Source organism: Lycorma delicatula, chromosome 9 (genome assembly GCF_047948215.1).
Source record: "Lycorma delicatula isolate Av1 chromosome 9, ASM4794821v1, whole genome shotgun sequence".
NCBI classification, from domain to species: Eukaryota; Metazoa; Arthropoda; class Insecta; order Hemiptera; family Fulgoridae; genus Lycorma; species Lycorma delicatula.
In genome coordinates this window covers 56,605,778-56,632,184 of record NC_134463.1, presented here as the reverse complement: position 1 = coordinate 56,632,184, position 26,407 = coordinate 56,605,778, and the positions used below count along the sequence as shown (strand labels likewise).

General features: G+C 28.7%; 1 protein-coding gene across 1 annotated transcript; it reads left to right on the top strand.

The window, feature by feature from the left end:
• LOC142330170 (uncharacterized) lies at window positions 1-22,913 on the top strand. The gene is made up of 3 exons (XM_075375277.1): window positions 1-163; window positions 13,998-14,097; window positions 17,692-22,913. The coding sequence occupies exons 1-3, from the start codon at window positions 51-53 to the stop codon at window positions 20,383-20,385; spliced, it is 2,907 nt and encodes a 968-aa protein (XP_075231392.1). The 5' UTR covers window positions 1-50; the 3' UTR covers window positions 20,386-22,913.
• Window positions 22,914-26,407: the final 3,494 nt, after the last annotated feature.

Genomic DNA, 26,407 nt, shown 5'->3' with positions numbered 1-26,407 from the left:
TGTGTGCAAATTGTCAATGTGCAAGGCTGTACATATATATATATTGATGCATGCACATTAATAATGAGATGAACAAAATAAAGTGCAATAGAAACGTAACTCTGTATATCGTAGATATGAAAGAATTACTGTTTATTTTGATAATTTTTGTGCCTGGAATCAGGTAATTAATGTTTTTATTACATAAATATAATCTATATAATTAGTATGTATACATTTTTTTTGTTAAACTATGAATTTAAATGTTACTGAAGGTTCACTTTCAAAATAATAGAACTTCTTAATTATTTAACATTTTCAATTAGGAAAATGGAAAAAGAAAATAAAAGGAAATGATAATTATTTTTCAAAGAAAAAGTTCCATTATTTTGAAAGAAAACTATTTAATATTAAATAATTAATTAAGTGTTACCATATATGTATACATAATAATATTCACTAGATGGAACTGAATTTCCTATGTATTTGTGTAACAAGTACTAAAAAACTTATTACTTACTTAGGGGTGATCATGGGCTCTGAAGATCATGAATCACTTTCAATATTTTTCTTTAAATAAGTATGAGATATCCTATCAGGAGGCATACAGATAGCATGCTCAGTCCATCTAACCCATGTCCTAAGATTCATTCTTAAGTATCCAATAACCTAATTTTTTTTTAAAGCTAGTGATGTTTTTAAAATTATCCTCTTGATCTCTCCTCATCATGACACATTTAAATAGTTAGTAATGTTATGGCTTTATCATTTTGACAAGTTCCTCCTTGTATTCTCCTAAAACTACCTCTTCATTTGCATACATCAGAAAATTACATGTTCCTTGTGCTTCTCAATTAAGATCCCTTAGTACCTATTAAGTTCACTTATTATATTTTTACTTTAATATATACAGTCAGATACTTAGCAGTTAACACTTTCAAAATTATTTTGTATTTCTATTCCTAGAACATGTTATTCATAGTCACATGTTTTTATCACTATTATTTCATACAGATTCCATTTGTATGCATTGGTATGGACCACATCTCTTATTTTTTCATTGGTATTGAACAAAATCCTTCCATGCATTTTATTCATCCTTCCAGACAAAACCTGGAGCAGTCGTTTTTTTTATCAGTGTAATAGTATACCTACTACACTTTTTGTGATCTGAATTGTATGTTCAATCTAAAAAAAACTATTTATAAAAAAAAGAATTATTAAAAAAAATTCTTTTTATTTTAAAAGTAAAAGTATTTACTTATGCTGATCACATATCGTCATTTAACTGAAGGTTAGTTTGATCTCAATCATCAGCTACTATTTAAAGCTTATGTGCCATTAGTGAGGTATTGTAGGCCGAGATAAAGGAATAGAAAGCCAAGATCTGTACTCCTCAGAAAATACAAATCATCAAATTTACTGATGATAATGTGTTGGACAAATAAAACTGATGCACTAGACACAACAATAATGTATACATTTTCTATGTTTTGTTGTAAGTTTGTAAATAAAGAAAAAATATTTATTAATTTTTTACTTTAATTATTTATATTATTAAAAAAATATTTAATTAGTTAATAAAAAAATTAACTATGAGAATCAAGGTCAGTAATATAAATTATAACCCAAAAATAGTATTCAATGTTAGATTGACTCTAAATCCAAGCTTTTAACTATTGATAAAACATTTAATTGGGCTACAGATTAAATACATGGATATATATTTTTATACATTCGCACATTATTGTGTGTTACAAAAGAATGTAACATAATTATTATATTTTACACTTTCACTATCAACTCTTTTTCATATTATTATAACTCTGGAAACTGATATTTTTAATCATTTTCTACTTTACTTTATCATTTTTTTCTTTATTACTATATTTTCTAATTTACATTAAATATTTGTGTATGAAAATTATATAATTATATGCTTGCAAGGATGAAAAATTGGCAGTATATAGAGATGGCACAAAATACAACTATTTCGCATGGAGTCCAACCTCCGAAACATAGACTGAGGTGATTATAGGATCCCATCCGATACAGTAAATCATCCGATAATTCTAACTGCATATAATTTTATATAGATTCATGGTTATGCATTGTCTAAAATCTGTACAGCAAGATATAAATATGTCAGCATGATAATTATGATTATATTTAAACCATTTAAACAGATCTGTGCACATTAATTTCCAAGAATCTGATAAATTTATGGATGGTCCAAACTGAAATTGTTATTACAGTATTAATAAGCAGTAAACTAAAAGTCTTTCATAGTAAATTTTTTCCACAAGAAAATTTTATTTGTGATTAAATCATTGGTAAAAGATTTAAATATTGTACTCTTCATGTTGACTTCATTTGTTGATTTTTACTATAGATCTATAAACAATTTTGACATAAAATAAAGCTGTTCTTTAATAAATATTTTATTGATTGATATTGGTTGTATTTAAAATATTTTAAAGAACGTCTCTCTGGCCAGTAATTCTAAGTAACTTTGGGAAATTGTATTATAAGAGATGAGCCGGCCTCTATGGCAAGAGTGGTAGCGTCTTGGCCTTTCATCCGGAGGTACTGGGTTCGAATTCTGGTTAGGTATGGCAATTTTCACTCGCTAAAAAGATTGTCATCCATCTCATCCTCTGAAGCAATACCTGAATGGTGGTCCTGGAGGTTAAAAAAAATAAAATATGATGGATGAGAAGGATTTGAAAAAGTGAAAGGATGAATTCCTGTAGTTGGGCAGGGGAAGGTTACTAGGGAAGAGTGGGTGGAAATTTTGTTCTTGAAGGTCTGTTATGGTATGAACAGAAGATCTACTACCTACGATGACGTTCCCTGAATGCATTTTCCAGCCATCAAAATAAAATTTTGAAATTCAGGAAAAACTAATTATAATTATTATGATACAAATTTTCTAATACAGACTTCCAAACAAATTCCTGGATCTCTTTTTTTGTTACCGAGATAAAACAAAAATAAGCATATAATATGTGTCCATCAAACACATTACTGTAAACATGCATGAAATTAAATCTACAAGAATTATTTATTACATGATTTATATGAATATCATATAATTTAGAAAAGTGAAATGAAATGAATTATTCACTAATTAAAATATTAAAATCATCTCATTCAAATAAAATCAAATCATTAAATTTGATTTGAAGTGAAGTAGATTTAATTTTTTTTTTCAATAACTACGCAATACATGTGCTAATTAAAAATTTATATCCTTGGGGCCCATTTTATAGTAAAAATAAAAAGAATAATAAACTTACTTTAAGAAAGAAATTCAAAAGAAAAAGAAAGGGAAAGGGAAAATTAAGACAATGTGAAATCAGAAATGACCCGACTTAATGTCAATCTCCTTTCTTCTTTTTTTTTCTGTTTAGCCTCCAAAGCCACTGTCGGGATTAATTCAGAAGATGAATGAGGGTGATATGTATGAATGTAAATGAAGTGTAGTTTTGCACAGTCTCAGGTCAACCATTCCTGAGATGTGTGGTTAATTGAAACCCAATCACAAAGAACACCGGTATCCATGATCTAGTATTGAAATCCATATCAATCAAAGTTGAAATCTCAACTTTGAAATCAGCTGATTTGCAAAGACGCGTTCACCACTAGACCAACCCATTGGATTAATGTCAATCTACTTGGTGTGAGTGAACTACACTAAACAGACAATGGCCATTTTACCTGTATGACTTCACTATCTACTATTCTGGTCATGACAGCATAAAAAGAAATGGTGTGGCCTTCATCGTGGATAAGTTTACATCTCATGCTGTGGAAAGTTATACAATAGTTACGATCAGATTGTGACCATTCAAATCCAGGGGAAGCCAATGAATACATCTTTTGTACATGTGTATGCTACATCTACAGCTGGAGAAAAAGATGAGTTTGGAGATTTTTATGTGAAAGTACATGAAACATTGGAACAGGTGCCTAAAAAGGACATGATATACATTATTGGGGATTTTAATGCCAAAGTTGGATCCCAAAAGAACAGGGCATCTGTGGCAGGTTTGGATTAGGTGAGCGAAATGAAGCTGGCAACAGATTGGTCCAATTCTGCAAAGAACACAAATTGACCATCACTAATACCTTCTATGAACAGCCGAAATGGCATTTATACACCTAGACGTTCCAAGATGGAATATAATCATTATAATTATCTTATGCAGTCAGCAATGGCAGAGTTCCTTTCTTGCAATAAAAACATTCCCTGGAGCAGATTGCAGCTCTGATCACAAGCTATTGGTGGCTAAGTTGAAAGACAGGGTATGTAATAGCAAGTCAAATGCTCCTCCAAAGAGGTTTGATGTCACCGAAATTCCGCTAACATATGCCGTAGAAGTAAAGAACAATTTTGTGCTGCTTAATACTGCTGAGAAGCTACCTGAGGAATTATGGCATGAATTTCAATCTAATGTCATAGAAGCAACATATACCATGCAAAAAATGGGAAAAATATCCAAATGGTTGACTCCTGACACTATTAAAATTGCTGAAAAACAAAGAGCAGCAAAAGCTGTTGGCAATAAAGATGAATTCAGGAGACTAAATGCTGCTTTTCAACATGCTGCTAGACAATACAAGGAAGCATATAGGGAGCAACGATGCAAGCAGCTGGAAAGGAGTTTATTAGAGGCCATATCAAGTTTATTACGAGTTTATTACAGAGTTTATTACTTTCACTGCTCGCAAACCGACCATCAAAGATAAGAACAAGCAAGCCTTGACTGAGCAAGCCAATATCAAAGACTGAAGGTAACAGTATGTAGCAAAATTATATGCAAACACTAATACACTTCAGTACCAACTAAAAATGCCACTTCTTCTAATATTCCAAATGCCATCAATATTAGAAGAAGTGATTTTGGCTCTAATACAGCTCCCTAATACCAAGGCTGTTCTGAGAGGATCTGATGGTCTGGATTGGTTAGTGATTACAAAAGGGGGAAAAAATAATAATACAGCACATCAACATTATTAAAAGTTTGTTAAATTTATAATTATACCAGAAACGCAAGAAGAGTTTATGCATCAACTATACTAAACTAAAGGAAAATAATACGGTAAATAATATTTATACTACAAGAACAGAAGACTAAACTGAGAATAACACAGTCTGCATTGAATAAACATTATGTTCACAAATAAAAAATTACAGGAATTTTAACACATTATTAACGTACAGCACAAAAACATAGCACGATCAGTCTTACCGAGCACAACATTTTACTTAAAAGTAACCAAATTTTAGGTTTTATTTATTACATCCAACAATACAGAAACAGCTGCAAACAGTAAGTAAAAATTAAATAAAGTCTTTAGATAACTTAAATCTTGTAAAGAGCTTAACCCGACAATATATTCATAACAAAAAAAATTGTACACAGCTCAACCGAAGCTAACACACCCAACGCACGAAGAGAACTGCTCGACAGACAGCTGACATCATCATTCCTACATTCTGAACAGAATTATAATAATAAATAATCTTGTGTTATGTTGATGATGTCATTTTCTTTGGTATGTTGTTTATAATATCATTCACTGATTTGTTGGCAAATTCTAGCCCATTATTGTGAAATCTACAAAACTGTTTGTTCTCGAACAAGTTGTGTCTGCGACCTTGACCAAAAACTGAGCAAAGACTCCTGGCATAAACACTATTCCGGTAGAACTAGTCAGACCTATTCCACCAGCAGCAATCACAGCATTTTGTAAAAAATCTGGGAAACTGGCACATGGCCAACAGACTGGAAAAGGTCTGTTTTCATACCATTAGTAAAGAAAGGTGATTCTCGTATTTGCTTAAACTACCAGACTATAGCCTTGATCTTCCATGCAAGTAAGGTCTTATTTAAAGTTATCCAGAACCATTTCAAATCAACCATTGATGCTCAACTACCGGATGTCCAGGCTGGTTTTCAACGTAGTCGTGGTACCTGTAATCACATTGCAGATTTGCGTTGGATTCCAGAGAATACCCACACATATCAAAAGACCATCTATCTATGCTTTGTTGACTATTCCAAAGCATTTGATTGTGTTGATCATGATCACAAGAAGCTATGAGACGCCTTACATGAACTGGAAGTGCCATCACACTTAACTCACCTCATCAGATCATTATATACCAACCAGGGGGCCACAGTTCGAACAGTATATAGAGACACTGATTGGTTCAAGGATGGCCAACGAGTTAGACAGGGTTGCATCTTATTGTCCTTTCTCTTCAACAATTATACAGAGAAAATTATGTGGAAGTTAAACATGGAATAATCTAAGATCGGAGTCAAAAATGGAGGTCACAACATCAATAATCTCCATTATGCAGATGACACAATGCTTCTAGCTGAATCAGGGCATGATCTGATGACATTGATAAAAGGATTGAAGGAAGAAAGTGAAAAATGTAATATCTCATTTCAGCTCTTGTGTATACAAAAGAATATTAAAGATTTAAAGCTATTTAATTATTCTTAACTTTGATATACAGAAATGAATCACAAATAAAGAGAAAGAGTAGCTCTTATAGTTTTCCATATGAGTGTTCAATATTCACTGAAGAGTGAATATCTGTAATCAGAGGTTTTTTTCCTCGGCTTTTCTTTTCTGTTCAGATAGTCACTGAGTAATCTATCAGGGCGGTGAATGTTAGGTGTAACCTGAAATACGAAAGAGTGAATGTCTATTGTCATTGGTTTAATCTTCATCGGATTTCCTACTTTCATTAGATAGTTACTTAACTATTCCTAGAGAGCTTAAGAGTTTATATAGTCACTGAAGAAGTCTTTGAGGGCGGTGAATGTTAGGTGTAATCTGAAATATGGAAAAGTGAATGTATGTTTGTCATATATTGTAATATAAAATACTATACTGTTACCTGTATACCTGTTTCTATACTGTATACCGGATAGGTATACAGTATAGATAAACTATAGAATACAGTAAATGTTTAAATTATTTAAATGCTATGAATTATGAGAAATATGTTATCTATTGAACCACTCTCTAATATACAGATTTATTGAAACACAAACACCAGATAATGTTTAATTTAGAAAAGGATAATATAACTGGCATTCAAAACCAATATATATGTGATTATGAAATAGTGTATAAAAAGGGAAGTTAAAATAAGAAATATCTGAAAATAATTTAATAATAATAAGTAACTTTATCAGAGAGCATTTGATAAACCTAATATAAAATATACATTGTATTTTGAAGATAATTTTGTGATGATATATCGTTATTTGAAAATAATATTGTTATAGTAAGTGATATATGAAAGAATGGAATAATAAAAATATTTTTATAAATAAAAGTGTATGTAATTCAATTAAAGCCGATTAGATAAAGAATTCCATAAACCTGCTAGATGCAATTTTCCAACTAGAAAAATCGAAATTAAGACGTAAATCATAGTAATGAAGCCCAAGTGTTGACAAATTTAAATAAAAAATATGGCAGGAAATTAAATATTGTAGAAGTTACAGAATGAAAAGTTGGCGATCACGTTCGTATAGGCAAACATAAAAAAGCTTTATAAAAAGGTTATTTGTCAAATTGAGCCAATGAAATATTCAAAAGAGTACATAAAGTACACGCTGAATCTAGTTACTTATGAATGATTGATAATAGAAATGAAATTTTAAAATGTCGCTTCTATCAACCCGAATTACAAAAAACTAAACAATGATGCATATTTGATTGAGAAAATAATCAAAAGAAAGGACAGTAAAGCGTATGTAAAATGGTTAGGTTTCGATAATAGATACAATCTGTGGATAGATTTAAATGATGTTTGAATATTTTATTGATTTTACTTTTTTATTTATATATATATATTCACAATGCTGGAACTGATTGTAGCCACAGGTGCTGTACTGACGTGTTATCTTTCCTTGCAAATTTATTACTTGTGTAAAATACTTATTAAAAAAATTACATCTTGTGAAAAATGTTACAGTTACTTGCTATTTAAATTAAACAAATATTTTATAGACAAACATTTTTTATTTTTTTTATATAGATAAATAATATGAAGCTTCGTAATAATAAAATTGTCGGTGAAGAAAAATGTATAGTTATTTCCAAAAACTTGAAGATACATGAATATAGATTCTTTTAAATATTTATTTATTCCAACATCTGACGAAGCAATAAAAGATTATATTGAAAATTTTTCATGTCTTATTTATGAAAATTATTGCTGGGATGGAATACGTATAAAAATAACTCTTCATAGTGATGGTTTTAGCAATTTCATTGCAATAGATGAATTTTATATTAATACTGACTTATTTTTAGATGATTTGTCAAAATGTTCTTATCATTTACTTTCCAGTTAGTAAAGTTGATGTAATCTTATCAACTGCTGGTTTTTAGAAAAATTATTTATTAATTCTCAATTTAAATATTTCTTAATTGAAGACAATGAAGAAAATATAACAAAAAAAAAATTCCTATACTACATGCAAATTCAAAATTGGGATATGGTAATTTAAAACAGAATAAACACAGTTTATTGTTACCATATACAATTAGATGTATTGCATATGGACCCTCCCAATTGTGGAAAAATGAATATAGTTTTTTTAATCTTTTAATTCAACCAAACGGATTACGCTTTAAAAAATTGTACATTTTCCAAAATCCTTACATCATCAATAGTATAGAGTATTATCGGCACTCATAATGTTAAATCCAGAACTCGGTTACTATGTTTTTATTGGTTTTATATGGCGCAAACATATTCTAAAATTCCAAAACTGTTCATACCTGACAATTGCAATTTTTTAATTTTATTCAGACAAGACGAATTAAATTTACTTTATATATGTGAACATAATGTAAACATTATATATAATGTTTTATAATCTCAAACATTTATATAATGTGTAAATTAAAATCGGGTTTTTTAAAAAGGAAAAATCATGTTTATCAATTTCAATTGATAAACTGAATAAATCATTTAAACGTAAAAATGCAGCTTATGTTATGGGTTTAGCTGAAGAAGATGTTTTAAACCGATAATTGTACCCATTCAAGAAATTAAAGAAAAACTTGATAAACCACAACAACTGCCAACTGATACTGAAATTGATATTGCTAAAATAGACCGCGATTTGGGTGATAGATTATCTGCGTAATAGAAAGACATCAAGAAACTAGTACTTTGTTAGGACAAGATTTAGAAATTTCAGGTGATGGTGATATAGGGCTTTCAATAATGTTATCACCATCTCAAAAAACCACTTTAATTGAACAAACTAAAATTGCATATGAAGATTAATCCCTTAATTTTACAAAATATACAAATATTGTGGTAGATAATCCATTTACACAAGTTTCTGAGACACAAGAAACAATTACAAGTGCAGAAGCTATAAAACGGTATTTAGAAAAGTTAAAAACAGGTCCAAAAATATCATTGGATCACATATATGGTGTAAAATATGATAAAAATACAAATATAATCACTTTGAATAATACAAAAATTGAATTTGTAGATTATAAAATCTATTTTGGGAAATTTAATCTATTTTTCTACACACCGGGTAATTTAGAGTTAATTTATAAAAACCCAGACCTAAAAAAAGGTCATAAAACAGATCTAACAACTTATTGTGAAATCTGGTGCTCACTTAACAGATGCTGGCACATTAAAAACAAAAAAGCTTTTAAATAAAATGAAGTAATTAGAAACCTTTTCCTCCTAAAAGAACTGATAGATCTATTTCCCTATATCAAACACCATCATCATTTAGTGGTAAAGGTTTACTGCATGCTAATTTATCAACATTGGAACAATCCATTTGAATTGTATCTACCTACCAATTTGTTTCAATTGGTAGAAAGATCGTACTCTTTAATGAGTGAATGTGATGCCAGAAACACAAGTGTCTTAAATGGAATTATATCCATAATTAACGAATTGAAAGATGTTGAATTTGAATAAATTATTTGTTTTCAATTTTATTTTTTATAGATAGAAAAATTTCACGTTTAAAACTGGGTACTAGAAAAGCAAAAAGAAGAATTATTAAAGGCCCACTAGGGATTAGTTTTTCATTGATTGAGGATAGAAATTATGATATAAAAAATCATAGATTGTGTAATATATCTGATCCAGTTGACTATAGTGACATCCTCAATTTTTAGCGGGTTAAAAATATGTTTAACGAGTATACAAAAAAAAATATATATAAACAAAATAACAGACACGATATATAACACAAATTATAATGGTAGCATTCGATAAAGTATTAAAAAGATTGGAAAAAGATTTAATAGATGTCAAAGTGTTGATATCACAATCGATCAGAGAACACGAAATCAATATGAAAAAATCTGACGTGGACGCTACATGACTTCCTTGTATGCCTATTAAATTACATATACACATTCTTTTTAAAATTAACAGTACATAAAATTTTATTTCATTAATAACTTCTAATATCTTTTCCTATTTATTTTTTTTTATTGTTATTATTGAATATTATTTATTGTAATTGTTTTATAATCAGAGGTTAATAATTATTAATAAATCAATATATTTAAATTAAAACAAAAAGGTAAAAAAAAGGAGATGAAGTCGGATTTGAGCCGCTGTACCTTCCTCTTTCAAGGCCAAATATTTAGTGCAGTTAAGAAAAAGTTCAATCCAAATTTTTTTGAATTTTGGGCTTTTTTGGACAATTTTGGTATAGTTGATTGCAACTAAAAGGGAAGGTGTAAAACTATATGTTACAACAGTCCTAAATTCAAAATTTCAGCATCCTACGGCTAATAGTTTTTGAGTTATACGTACGGACGTCACGCTGAAACAAGTCAAAATGAATATTTCCGTTGAAATCTGAAAACCAATATATTTCGCAATCACAATACTTCATTTACTTCGTACAAGGAAGTAAAAAGTTGAAGGGATTCGAGAAAATTTAAATGAAAGTTAATTTAGATTAAAAATTTAATCGATTTGAAATTCAAAAATTAAAAGTGATAAAATTGATTTTTGAATTTTTCTTAAAACCCTGTTGTTTTTTTTTTAATTTCTCGGTAACAAATGAAGAAATCAACTTGATTTTTGATAGTTTAATCTTCATGTCAGTAAAACAAATTCTAGATTTTTAAAATTCGGCCTTGAAAAGGGATGAAGAAAGGCAAAAAAATATTGAAAAATGATTGTTAAATTTTCTCAATCCCGACTATAGTAAACGACATTTGGGCTTATAAATACTCTTCCGATAAATATTTATAAACCATTTTCGGTTTTTTTTAATTGCGATTTTTTAAGGGATGTGAAGGTGTACGGCACTGCGGTTCAACCAGCATAATCACTACCACCGTAACTGTAACTAGTATGTGCGACTGGCTCATAAATACATGAAATATAAAAAAGTTCTACAAAATAAACCACAATTCAAATGCCTCTACTGAAAATTATAATGAGCAAAAATCTATGAACACGTTGGAAGGAATGCAGATAAATTATTTGTTTTTAATCAATATTCTTTGAAAATTCAGAGATATAACAATATTGTTACCGTAAAAGATCTTTTAGTTGTTTTTCAAATGAATTGGTCGTAAGATTTTTCAAATTGTTTGGCAATTTATTAAAAATTATTCACTAATACAGTGGTTCCCAAACTTTTCCGAGTTGCGGCGTCCTTTTTCAATAAAGATTTTTCCATACCCTAAGTAAACGTATGACTACTCGTAAGAAAGATATAAAAATAGATAAAAATCGTGTATCTTCATTACCCCGACACACATAAACAGATGTTGTTCTGTGAGAAGAGTTACCTGACCAGGGTAGGAATTTCATGGGAATATCTGAGGGCGGACGATCATTCTCACGCTTCGAATTGGGTCCGATCCGGCAGGTAAAGAAAATAGGAGTATAAATATTCCGGAAAAGACGAGTTGAAATCAAATCTGCGAGAGAGTTCTAAGCGAGAAGTTATTATGCGAGTTTGAAGCGAGAGTATTCTGCGAGGAGCTCAGTAAAGGAGCAAATTTCTAGTGTGTTAGTTCGATGCGATAAGGTGACGTCACAAGTAATTCCTGTAAATGAAAACAAGAATTGGTTCGGTGAGTTACTGCTAGGCTATAGTTGAAAGAGATAAGGTACTAAATTTCATTCGTAAATTGTTAGGGTAATTTTATTTCTGAACAGCAAAGGTATTTCCAGTGAAAAAACTTTATGCTTGTCTTATCTATTGTTCTACTGTTTTTAATACTATACTAGTGAGTGGTTAAAGTGTTAAGATTAGTGGTCATGCTAATGTCTTTTTCCAATAGGACCGAATTCTGGTTTTCAATATTTAACTACCTGTAAATAAATCCATTACTTTAAATTCTATTTTGTATGTAACCGTTGTTTATTATTCTTTTTTTCCTCTACTCCCCTGGGCCGGACCGACTTGATGGTATTACGCCACCCAGGGGAGTGTCCGTTACTCTAATTAGCCCTCCCCCCCTACCAGCAATATACCGGCATGGCAGGTCGGGCTAACCGGTGACTCTTTTGAGGTTTATTTCATTTTTTGTCCTTTATGGCACCACACCATACCTCAATGCTATGTTAAAAAAAAAATCATTTTAAGTTGGATTTGTAAAAAAAAATGGGACTTTTTAAAGTAATAATAAATTAATTTCTGCAATCATCATTAAAAATACTTTTAGAAGTACCAATTTTTATCAAATCATTATTGAATAATCTGTTGTTTTGTGGCACTGTTTACTGTATACATCACTCATGTTTTGTTGTAATTTTACAACTAAAAAAATTTTTTAATTTATTTTTACACAACCGCTCAAAAAGGAGTGTATGTAGTTAGGGTGTACGTATGAACTGATTTAGATGTTTGACCACTGAGTGTCATAGGCTCCAAAAAAGGGAAAAAAATTGAAATTTGTTACTTATTGTTTTATAATATCTCTCTATTTCTGTTTAATCTCTCGTATTTTTTTTTCTGAACTGATAGTTACTTTATATAAGAATTTCTCTGGTTCCATTTTGAAGGCCATGCTAGGTAAGATTGGGAATAATACTGCAGCCTAAGCATTAATACCTACAAACTTGCAGGTTTTCATCAGTGGTAACTGAACATCCCTTCCCAGAATGAAGAAGATATAGACTAAGCATTTTTAAATTATGCAATATACAAAATAGTCACATGCACATTCTTTCATTATCCTATATTAAAGAGTAATGTTTGTCAGCAACGTTTTTTTTTTTTGGCAGTTATGATGTAAAATTTTTTATTTTATAGAAAAAAATTTTAATTACTAAAAAAACAAAAAAAATAAAGAGAATTTTAGAGTAGCAAATAGGTAATTTGGCATATAGGTAATATGGTATAATTCATTTTTTTATATCAAATTTTTTTTTGGATTTAGAGCAAAGAGTTATTTTTTATGAGATACCTTTACACTGTAAATGTTTTTCAGAGAGGCGGGGTTGTAGTATTCACCATTATTTTTTTATATCATTCCATTTTTGTTGATATTCAGGACAAACAATTGGTTTTTGAGCCTATTTTCAACTAAAAGTTTTTTATGGTAGAGGTGATAAGAAAATTCACTAACACTTATACAGTGACATTGTTTTTTTGTTGGTTGTGATATATATATATATATATATATATAATTAAAAATATAAAAAAATTATACAAAAAAAAAGAACCATGACAATACAGTTTTTTTTTTTTAATTTGTCTTCAGAAACAGATGTGGCTGTCCCACTCACAAAGTGAACAACAAAAGATAGTTTAAGATTCTGAGGTACATCATTATGACCATAGTTCATAGATGATAACTTATATTATTATGATTATATCTCAAAAAGTAGTTTGGTGGGTAGTGCTTGATTCTCTTTAAAAAAAATTCTGGGTTTCCTAGGTAAATTTTTATTTTTAAAAATGTGCTATTAGATTCTTTAAAATATTTTTAATTATAACAATAATTTTCAGATCTGATCCTTTGAGGTATGAACTGCGTGATCAGCAGAAGAATAATTCTCTGGAAGGGGAAAATAATTTTTTGGAGGATAATTCCTATGAAAATATCGATGTAAGTAATGAAATAACATACTCTTAGAATAATTAGTTGCATTGATTTAATTGTTTTGTTATTAACAGATCAATGAAACATGATATTATAGAATTAAAAAAAATTGAATGATTTGCTTTCAAACAGAATATCTGTACTTTCATAAGAAATTTTGTCTGAGCCAAATATTGGCACCTTCTTCTACTGAGTTACTTAGAAGAGCTGTTGTTAATGACGCCTGCCTTAAAAGGAGTATGAAACTCCTTTAGAATCTATTCTAGTTGTAAGTTATGTTTACAAGGAATTTGTTTTTGTCAGATTTTATGCAATTGTAATTTTCATATTAAGTGTGTTGAGATTTGGTTTTCATGTGTTACGGTATGAGTTGTTTGCATGCTATAGTTATTGTTTTTGTATGCATATCCTACTTCTTTCTACCTTTATCAAACCAGACAATGGAATTGTTTTCATGTGACACATCGCAATAATTTGGTGCACATCAAACAATTTTATCAACCCATTTAAAAGTTCATTGTTTCTTCAGTAGAAGGCCAATTTTATACTTTCTGATAAATTTTTAAATAAAAGAAATCTTAAAATTTCTTTATCTTTTCTTATGTATACAATTAATACGTATTGAAATAATTTCTGTGAACACCTTTTAACTTTTAATTTTTATTTGTGTTTTGTTTCTTCATGTAACTTAGTACACTATTATTTCATAAATTTTTATTTTAAGAATTAAGAGATGGTGTATTTAATGATATTGTTCTGATCAAAATTTCACTACATTTTTCTTTATTTTTCCAGATAAATGTTAGGGGAATTCCTTTAGTTATATAGATATATAGATGGGAGTTGCACAGATAACACTCATCACAGCTGACTTCTTGGTGGTCTTTTTTCAATCTTTCTTGATGGAAGTCCCAGTTTGTGTCTTAAGTCAGGCATATAATTTTTTCACATACTGTGTAAAATTAGCATTTCATGTTACCATGTAAGATTCTAGCATTAACATATGTATTAACCACATATATTTCATCATGTAGTAATTGGAATAAAATATCTGTTTATTTATTTACGTATGATATAATTTAAAAAATTTGGTTCTGGAATGTAGTGCCTCTATTACTTGTGGGCAAAAGTGGATGATACATTTTGTCCAAAGTAGTATTTCACAAGTTTTACTGTATTACATAATCAAATGTAATTGTTGACTGGCAAGTTGCCTGTATTAGTCAATGTAACATTTATAAGAAAACCACATTGTGAGATCAGGAAAGTCAAGTGATTGTTTTATTCATATAAGTTATTGCATTGAAAAGTAATGATTTGTAATTTTTTAATGAGTGTGAACCATTTACATAATCAAGTTATTTGCCTCTGTAAAAGGAATGTAATATTGACTATAGAGAAATTACTGGATATTATTATTTGCAAGATTCTCAATATGGAATATGTGAGCAATTTAGGAAACAAGAAATGAGTTAAGTAATTAGCAAGCTAATCATAGAAATTTTTTCCATATGAAGAAAATTAGTTAAATAACTTGTGTTAAGGTTATGATTTCAGTTATGTGCTGTGCATACCATACACAAAATGTTTAATAACACATTCAAAATATATAGAAAAGCCACAACAACTGATACACTTGACCATACATCTAAGCATCCCACACAACGTAATACGCAACTGTTTTACATATATTTAAAATACACATTTTCATAATTAAAAATTAAAATTATTACTATAAATGAAAATGTCACACACCACATAAAAATAAAGATCTCAACATGATTGAAAAATATGAAATTTACAAAAACATAAAATCTGGTAAAATAACATATATTGAACAAATTCAGTTTAAGTTGAACATATATACTCGTAAGGTGTGACTGTTAAATAATGAGACTAATGCCGTAAGATATTTTATTTTAAATTTATACATATTTAGTTATTATCCCCTTCAATATACGCCCCTCCTCTAATCCTACAATGCTCCATGTGAATTTTCCATTGTTCAAAAGAGTGCTGGAAGTCTTCTGTGAACTCTTTCATGATGCGTGCCACTTTTTCTTTCACAGCTTTAATGGTCTGAAATCTTGTTCTTTTTAATACAGATTTGACCTTGGGGAACAGATAAAGGTCACATGGTACCAAGTCAGGTGAATAAGGCGGATAGTCTAACACTGGGATGTAATACTTGGCTAGAAACAACTTGACAGACAATGCAGTGTGAGTCGGTGTGTTGTCCTGATGAAGAACCCATGACTTGTTCTTCCACAATTTGGGTTGTTTTTTCTTTCTTTTTGTCAATTCCTACAGTTTCAGCAATCGCACAATATAGTTAACTGACAGTCAAATTGCATCAGATTACCAATCTTTTCAATATTTTTATTCTTTTTTGACTTGGAAGGGCGATCCAGGCGAAAATCATCTTCAACATCTTCTCGGCCACTCAAAAACCTGCACAAAACATTCATTGCCATACACTTTTCTTAATAAAATATAAGTTTCATTAATGATTTTTCAAGTTTCATATGAAACTTCATGACAACTCTGCTCTAATAAAACACTTATTTTTTTGGCAAAACAAAAAACAAATATTATCCAAACGAAGGCCACGGCCAGACTAATATATCTATAGAAACTGGAGTGGCAACAATCGAAAGAGAAGGCTTCATGCTACATAGCTGTTATTCGTATAAATTTGGTACCCACGCAACTCTTCTGCAACAGCATTAGCCTATTTATTTAATAGCCACACCCTGTAATTCGATTACAAATTTAAGAGATTTCCTATAATGTGTCCACCATTAACAATACTAATAGTACTCCTAAGAGTGTGCTGCTGCTTACCTCTGAAAGAATTTCTATGGAAGAAAAAATCCATAATGTTGAAAGTGAGTCTTCTAATACTGAATAGATTTTATTATATTTTAGTTACATGTATTACATAACAAGTAACCTTATTTGGTTAGATTTTATAATCACACCTTTTTTCAATATGTTGACTATTAAAAGGATATTATCAAAAGCAAACTCATAATATATAGTTACCATTTAACTCAGGTGTTACACAGGTTTATTATATACTCTGAACATTGAGATTTGCACCTTGTATTACTTACTTTTATTTTTTAGTTACTATTTTACATCCTTTCATTTTTTAGTTACTATTATATAAGGCATTCCAGCTGTTGTGGAACTATCAAGTTATAAGATTACGGATGTACTTCAATAACTGAGTTTCAATAAATGTCACAGCCTGACAGATATAGTCATGACAGTGGCTGTATTAATTGTAGCTTCTGGATTAAGTTTTAAATATTGTAATTTTAATTAATTTTTAAATAACCATGTGATCTGTTTCAGACTGGATACGTTTTTAGGTTGCTGACCAAAATATTTTGACTATATTCTCATTATATTGAATGCTAGAGTAATTTGTTTTCAGTGCATTTCTTCTACATAAAATCTATATGAGGAAGGATATATTGTGTTCATTCTATTACCAGTACCACAGTAAAATTTCTGTTGGTAAAATGACTTTTAAAATACATTTTTTTTTTTTTTAATTGACATAATTTCTACTTTAATATTACTTTGTTATAGAACAATAAAGAAAATAAAGAGAAAGAAAAATGGGAATGTTCAAATGATCAAGATGAAAAACAGCTGAGTTTGTCAATGACAAATGAAATGATAAGAAAAGGAGAAGAAGAAATAAACAAATATAGTAATAAAATAGAAAGTACAATTTTAGTATTAGGTAATGCAGGATCAGGCAAGACTACATTTGTACAATTTATGGCTGGAGACAATAGTAAACTAACATCAAAAAATGTTGGTTCTGGTGGTGCACATTACTTAATTGAAGATGGTAAGAAAATAGGGTCTTCAGTTAGTGAATCATTCACATTATATCCAGAACAAGTTACAAGCGATTTAAATGCTACATCATACACAGACACTCCTGGATTCAGTGATACTAGAAGTCCAAAACACGAGTTAGTTTCAGCTCATGTAATGAAAATGTATTTAAAAAATATTAAAAATATAAAAATAGTAATATTAGTAACTTATAATTCTGTTGAGCAGGGTGTGTATAAAAACGATTTTGTTGATTTACTTCGTAATATTAATGCTTTCATAAGAAATATTGATAAATATAAAGACAGTATAGTATTAATAGCAACTAAAGTTCCAAATATGTATAAAATTAATAAAAATAATGTAACATTAGTGTCTGATAAAACTGTTATTGAAGATATAGCAGAATACCTTACCAAACTAAAAATATCACTTAATGAAAAATTATTAAACTCCGATGAAAATAAAGAAAAAATCTTTTTAGAAAATAGTATAAAACTCATAGATGCTTTTCAAGAAACTGATGCAAATGGAAATTATAAAAGAATAAATATTTTCCATAGACCCTCACAAGCAGGAATCCTATCTCAAATACCATTGCTTCAACAAGCTAAAGAGACTTTAAGAAACACAATGGTTAATATCAAATACAGTGAACTTTCTGAAAATGATGTAGGATATGCGTTGTCAGGTAGCGCTAGGAATTATCTGTATTGTCTATTGTGGTATATCAACGACATAGTTACAGATATGTCTTCATATATACATGAATTACTGGAAAATCATTATAAATTGCAAATGTCCAAATACACTGATGTTTATCAATTGTATAATTATCAAAATACAATTTCAAAAAGACTAATAACTTTAAAAAATGATTTAAAAGTATCCAACAATTATAAAAATTATTCTACAATTTTAAAAGACTTTATTTCAAAAGAAAATATTCAATTAAAGGAGTTAGAAAATAATACATATTTTGAAATTGAAGAATATTTAATTAATATTCAGCAGTTTACAGATATTAGTCCGATTTTGACAACAGTTATGTGGGCTGAACAAATGAAAAAAATTTTAAATTTTATAAAAGAAGAATTATCATGGTACAGTTTTCTAATAAAAATGTTTGAACATTTTTCTACCTATAAAATTCAAGTATCTAAATCTGAACTGTACAAACCTACTGAGTTATACAACTCTACTGATTCAAGTAAAACTGTTCTTTCTAATATCGTTGAATTATTGTATGAAAATCTTGATTCAGATTTTAGTTCTACGTCTTTAACAGCTGATAGAAAACTGGAATTTGATGATGTAATATCTCTAACAATTAAAAGTCAAACAAATATTTCTTGTGATGATGGAAAAATTACTGTGAAAGGTTACTTTGTTACATTTAGTTCAATAAAAAACAATACCCTACTAAGAAATTATTGTGGCAATATACCTATTAAAATGTTAGTAATTTATGGACTTCATACTGTATTCATTGATACAGACTTGACTGAAGAATACTTTAAAGGAATAAATGTAATGATTGCAGCTCCCAAATGGGAGATTATTGGTAATAGAGAAATAAACATTGATGGCATTCCAGGAAAAACGCACAATAATGGAAAAGAGTTAGGTGAAAGTGGGAAAGATGGATTAGTTGGGCTTCCAGGAGGGAATGGTGGAAATTTTTTTGGTATTGGATCCTATTTTATTAATGAGGAAAATCTAGTTGTAAGTGCGAATGGTGGTAAAGGAGGGCCTGGCCAAAATGGAGGAAATGGAAAAGTTGGAAGTAATGGACTTCATGGATTTAAGAAATTTAGACAAAGTTTTGGTGATTATGATAAGTTGCGGGACAGTGGTTTGATATCTTATCCTTTGAAAGAATTATCTGACGCTGATACCATGAATGATTTTGAACTTGATATGGAATTATATTCTCTTAATGGTGATACCGGTAGTAATGGTGGCCGAGGTGGAAATGGGGGAGTTGGAGGTATTGGAGGAAATCCTGGTTATATCCTTTTGTTAGGAGAATATAATCCTTCAAAAATTTCTATACACAATTCTCAGGGGTATTTAGGAGATGATGGTGAGAGTGGAAATGATGGTGAAAGAGGAGAAAATGGAACACCTTTTACATGTGTCAAAACCGATCTTTCATATTACCGTCAAGGGAACTATGATAAAAATATCATTCATTTATGGATGTGCAGTAATTTAACTGATTATTTCAATAAGTGCTCCTCTCATAAAGATGTGATTTCATTAAAATCGACATATAACTCTTCTGTTAATTATATATTACCTCCTCAGCCAAAGGTGTATGACTTTTCATCAGAAATTCACCATTACACATTATTACTAAAATCTCTTAAAAATAAATATATGTCAAAATACACAGAAAAGTTATTGAAACAAATCGAAATACTGAAAATATAAAACCATTTCTGGAAATTTATCACTTAAAAAGAAATATTATTATTTCCATCATCAGGTTCAAGTACATAATAATAGTTATTGTTCAATAATAGTTATTATACATTACAGGAGTACAGAATTCACATCATAGCTTGTGGTAAATATTCGCTTTATATTTGTTCTGTTTTTTCTTACACAGGTTATCGTAAGAAGCGAATATAATTGTAAATTTCTTTTACAAGTAAAAAAAATAAAAAAATAAAATCTTCAACATTAATCGATGACCAATCTGTGTTATATTTCTGAAAGACATGTAAACATCTCATTAGGTATTTAGGTGATGATTTTTAAATAATTTAGTATTATATTAAATACAAACATGTTTTATTCAATAGATTTTATTATTAACAAAAACGAAATCATAAACAAAAACATAAACATAAAAATAAATAATAATAGTAGATTACTGTCACGATATAAACATTATATTTTAACATTTTTACAAATAACTATTGATTTTAAGTTTATAACAAGTTTGAATAATTTTTAGAATTATCTGGCAATTAAATTTCTTCTTTTTTTTTGTTAAGATTATAGAAAATTTTCTGCAACTGTTATAGATTTTATAAATTTGTTTTTTTTTTTTATTATAAGCTATGTTTTATGTATTAAAATATAAGTGAATATTATTATTAGCTGTATAAAATTAGTAAAGGACTCAATCATTGTTTTCAATCTAAATTTTGTATAAAGCTTAAAAATTAAATGATAGATTTTTCAACTTTATAAATAAAACTTGTAATTTACTTTTGTTCTTATTCAAATTACTACAAAGCATGTTTGCAATAAAGAAGTTAAATGAAATTTTCTCCTCTGTACATCAGCAAGTTCTGTGTTGTACTTATTTTTAGTGACTGTATAATAATAACTTGTACAAATATGATTTTTTTGTTTTAAACAGGTCATTTTGCATGTAGTAATTTGATGAACCTTTTATACTTGTGGCAATTTGCATAGCTTCAAAATTTACACCCTCACAACTTTTACCAGCTACACTTTCTTGTAAGAGGGAGCTCATTAGCTCTAAATGCCTTAAGATGCCTACATATATATCCTTTTATTTATAAGATTTTGATACAACACTCTACTCGTATTTCTTTCATACTTACTTTAGCTCCTCAGTTTATACGTTTGTTTTAGGTTAGCTGTAGGAGCTGGTTAGGACACTGGTCACTAAACTGTGATGAGGCTCAGTAGCCGTTTGTGGCACAGAGATTCAGTCTTATGCTTTAGGGTGACCGAATGGGGGTGGTGGTGGGAGGAATGCCAAGCAAACCAACTATACTTTTGTTTTCCCATTTCCAAACTATAATTGTACTAAATACCGATTAGTAACAATATTTTTAAATGAATAATTTTGTTAGAGCCTCAATTAAGAAATCAATTATAATGATTAGAATTAATAAAAGATACATTTCTCAGTAATGATAATTGTACCATAATGGTACAGCACTCCTACCCATGACAGAACGGAGATGATATATCACTTTAGAGTTTGATCACTTCAGAGCAGGTCTTAGACATGTTTTATAGTTATAGATCACCAGGTGGCACTACAGTAGATGTTTCTCTAAATCAGTTGGGCCAATTTTGATGCAGTACTAATCTAAGAACCTGCTCTGCTAGTAGATGTTTCTTCAAAATGGCTTGATGGGTTTTTAAAAATGTTTAATTTTTAATTTTATCACTTAATATTATCAATAACAATTTTCTTCTAAATTATAGATGCAACAAATCTTATGTCAAAATAACCTTCAAAGCGATTTTTTATGAAAAATCTTTTAAATGTTGTTACTAAGAAATGTAATACTTGATGCAATTTTTAGCAAAGTGCATTACTTAGTTATAATATACAACTTTCATATTTTTTGCATAACAAACACCTTATATATTTTTCTCCTTAATAACAGAAATTACTTTCATTTCTATATTAATTCTGGAGATTGTATTCATGTTTTGTTTGTTATATCTAATTTGGCATACAAGTAAAGTGATGAATATTTTATAATTTGGTAGAAAATCTTATAGGAAGAGTTATGAATGTTTCATTTTCTTGTTGTTATACAAGGCTATGGAATGACATAATACTAGTAAATTTTAAACATTTTAATGACAACTTTGCTTGTTTGTAGATTTTTAGGTGAAAATATTAACATTAAAAAGAGTAATGCAAAGCTCAAAAGAAAATAAAAACTAGAATATAATTCAAAAAATGCACCAAAAATTAAGAATTAAAAAAAATGAAAATTAAAAAAAATTGTTATTTTTTTCAGATCAGGTTAAAGGTTTTAATATTGAATCAATTTTTATCAAAATTTAACAAAACTATAAAGAATAAAATATATTGTATAATAAAATATATATATAAATTACTACACCTATGTTATTAGATTAATTCTTTATTTTAATATTTTACGTAAATTTAAAAATATTTTAAGATGTTTTATGTTCACATATATTTTTGGAATAAAGCACCTTTGAAACATTAATTTTACTGTTTTATTAATCAACCTGAATATTAAAAAAATCATAAGACGATAGGCTTCATGTGAAACATAATATTTTCATAAATAAATATATATATATTTTTTATATTTAAGGTGACAATCAAACACCAATATACCTTATACCTTATGAATGGTATGTTCTTTCTCTTAGATATACTTATCTAAATAAATTTATTTTTGTACATACTTCTGGCACTAAGGTAAGAAATTGAGATCAAAAATTATTAATTTAAAGTTGGTGCAATTTCATTTGCTTTATCAATATTTTTTTGCAGAAATAAAAAATCTTAAATAAAATATGTAAAAGTAAGATCTATTTCTACTACTGTCTTTGTTGTATTTTCATATTACATTCATTTGGGTTTTGGTGTTTTGCAAAAATAATTATTTTAATTTAGTCAAATACACTTTCTCAAGTTCCTATGTTTCTTAACCCACTGGGTTGGTCTAGTGGTGAACGCATCTTCCAAAATTAGCTGATTTGGAAGTCGACAGTTCCAGCATTCAAGTCCTAGTAGTCAGTTATTTTAACACGTATTTGAATACTAGATCATGGATACCAGTTTCTTTGGTGGTTGGGTTTCAATTAACCACACACTCAGGACGGCCGAACTGAGACTGTACAAGACTACACTTCATTTACACTCTTACATGTCATCCTCATTCAACCTCTGAAGTATTATCTGAAAGGTAATTACTGGAGGCTAAACAGGAAGAAGAAAGAAAGAAGAGACCCTATGTTTCTTAACCAGATTCAAAGTTAATTAACAGACTTGATAATAAAACAGGAGCTAACAATGTCATGGTAGACAGATTATATAAATTACGTAATAATAAAATAAGTAAATGTTAAAGAATCTTTGAAACAGATAAAAAAACAATAAAAAATTTTAATTAATGCAGAATATCAATGCATATAAAATTAAATTCTGTAGAATGATCAATTTTTTATCAGCAAGACAAAAAGGAAATTTATTACAAGATATAAAAATAAGAATCACTGAAAATTGTAACTATATCTACTCTGATTATGTATGTATTTTAGATACCGTAATAGAGTAACCAAAATGTTTTTATGTGACCTGACCTGAAATAAAAATCATTACTGAACAGGCATAGCCATTCTTAAGAAAAAACATTTACTGCAGCTTCAAACAGCTCTTTACTTCTGGTCTTAAATTAGCTTTCACTACATATTTCCCACCATTTTTCAAGCTCAGGCTTTTGATTGACTGCCAGTTGTTTTAATAATCTATTTTCTGGCATTCTTATAATGTGGAAAAAGTGGGGATAACCTTTGTTTTTTCATTAGATCAATAATTGGTTCTGTAATGTTTTTGTAAACAGTTTTGTTGGTTGCAATTTGTCACACTCCATCAATTTTATTTATACATGTTCTGATTATTCTTCATTCTGTTTTGATGATTTAATCACTATCTTTGTTTTTAATTTTGAATAATGTTTTGAAAGCAAAGTGCTTTTGTAAAAATTATTGTTCTTTAGGGTCGCATTTTTGCTTTTGTTGACAAACATTTTTTATTATTTGTTGATGTTGTTAACATTTGAGCATTTCTCATTTTTGTTTTTCAGTTGTTCCAGTTTGAATTTTCTTTAATCTGTTATCTATAATTTCACCCAAATATTTACATTTTTGTATTAATTTAATTTCTTTATTATTAATTTTTATCTTATTTATGCACAACTGTTCCATGGCCATAATCTCTTGTCTTTTCATATTCAATTTTTAGCCCAATTTTTTCAGAAATGTTTTCCAGGCTGATTATTTGCTTTCAACTTCTTCCATATTTTGGTCATCTAGGTCATCAGCAAATCCCAGACAGTTTGTCTTTTTATGTTGAAACGAGTTCTGATTTTTATATTTTGTTGATTTAATTCAGACCGTAATTTCATCATAAAATCCAGGGCAATGTTGAAAAGAAGTGGCGGGAAAAAATTGCCATCTATAATAATAAAAATAATTCTTTATATTGAGCATAACATTCAGTTTTAATCTGTCTGACTAAAGAGAGAAACATTTTTGTTTTTATGTTTTTAATCTTTAATGTTTCTTTTATAATTACACTTTTGATAAAGAAGGATACTATAAAAATATGTTAAAATAAAATTTCATTATTAGCAATTACGTAAAGGTGTATCTTTTCATCTTATTTTCATTAATAATAGTGAAAATAAAATGTTGCTGGTTGCATTATATAAATTTGTTTATCAGAATAAATTAGAATTATTTTTTTTTAAATTATTGATTCCTGTTATTAAATTAAAATTATTTCTACATGCAAATGTAATAGTACTGTTTTTATGGAAACTAAAAAAATAATAGGCGATTCTAAAAACTGAACTTATCACTAACAATAAAGATTAAGAGTACAATAAAGATTAAAAATCATGATAATATTGACTTCTGCAACCAATATTTGTAAATTAGACATTAATGTATTTAAAAAGGTAGGGAATTATCAGCATTTGTATTATGTAAATGTAAATTAACATTATATTTAAGTATTTGTAAGAGTTACAAATAAGTCAGTTGAAGCAAATAAAAGAACGTATATACCACTGACATGGAGAAAATACTGTTAATTTTAATAATTTTTACGTCAGCAACCAGGTAAATAAAAGTTTCTTGTTATAGATTTAACAAACATATTTCTTTTGCTCTAACAAATATTTATTCCAAATTTTACAAATTACTGATTAGACTGATAAACATAATTTTTGTTTCCTAACATGCGATACATGATTTTGTTTTTTATGTTCAAAACGAATATGATCTCAGATCTATCACCCACCATTTTTGAAAAATTTTTTAATTTTAATTAAAGGATTTTTTTCATTTTTCAATATATAGTTCGCATTTTAAACTCCTATATTGTATTTTGTTAGCTCATTTTTTATTGTTTAACTTTGTTAACATAATATGTAAGCTATAAATAAACAATACTAGATAAAGAATTAAATCGTATCATAGTCACATATTATGACACCATATCTAATACTGAAGAGTGACCCTTCATAGACAACATAAATCGTGTCTGTGAAGGTCAAAACATGTACTTGAAAACACAGCTGTGTTGTTTGTATTAACCACTGGATTTAGGAATGAATTAATTGTCTTATTAATGTCTTAAGTTTGTTAACAGTGCAGTGTTAAAATGCCTCAAAATTGTGTAAATGGTGTGGATGGCTTTTGTTATGTATGTGGTGAGTTTACTGTAAAATCATAGAAGAAACATTACACCTTTAATTAAAACAGCATTTCATTTGTATTTTCAGTGTAAAATTGGTGATCAGGATAAGACATGGACTTTTCATATAGTATGCACTAATTGTTCTGCATATTTAAGAGAATGGCTGAAAGGTACACAGAAGGCTTTGCCATTTGGTGTACCTATGGTTTGATGGATCATAACCGATTATTACCGATTATTAATAACCGATTATTACTTTTGTTTAAT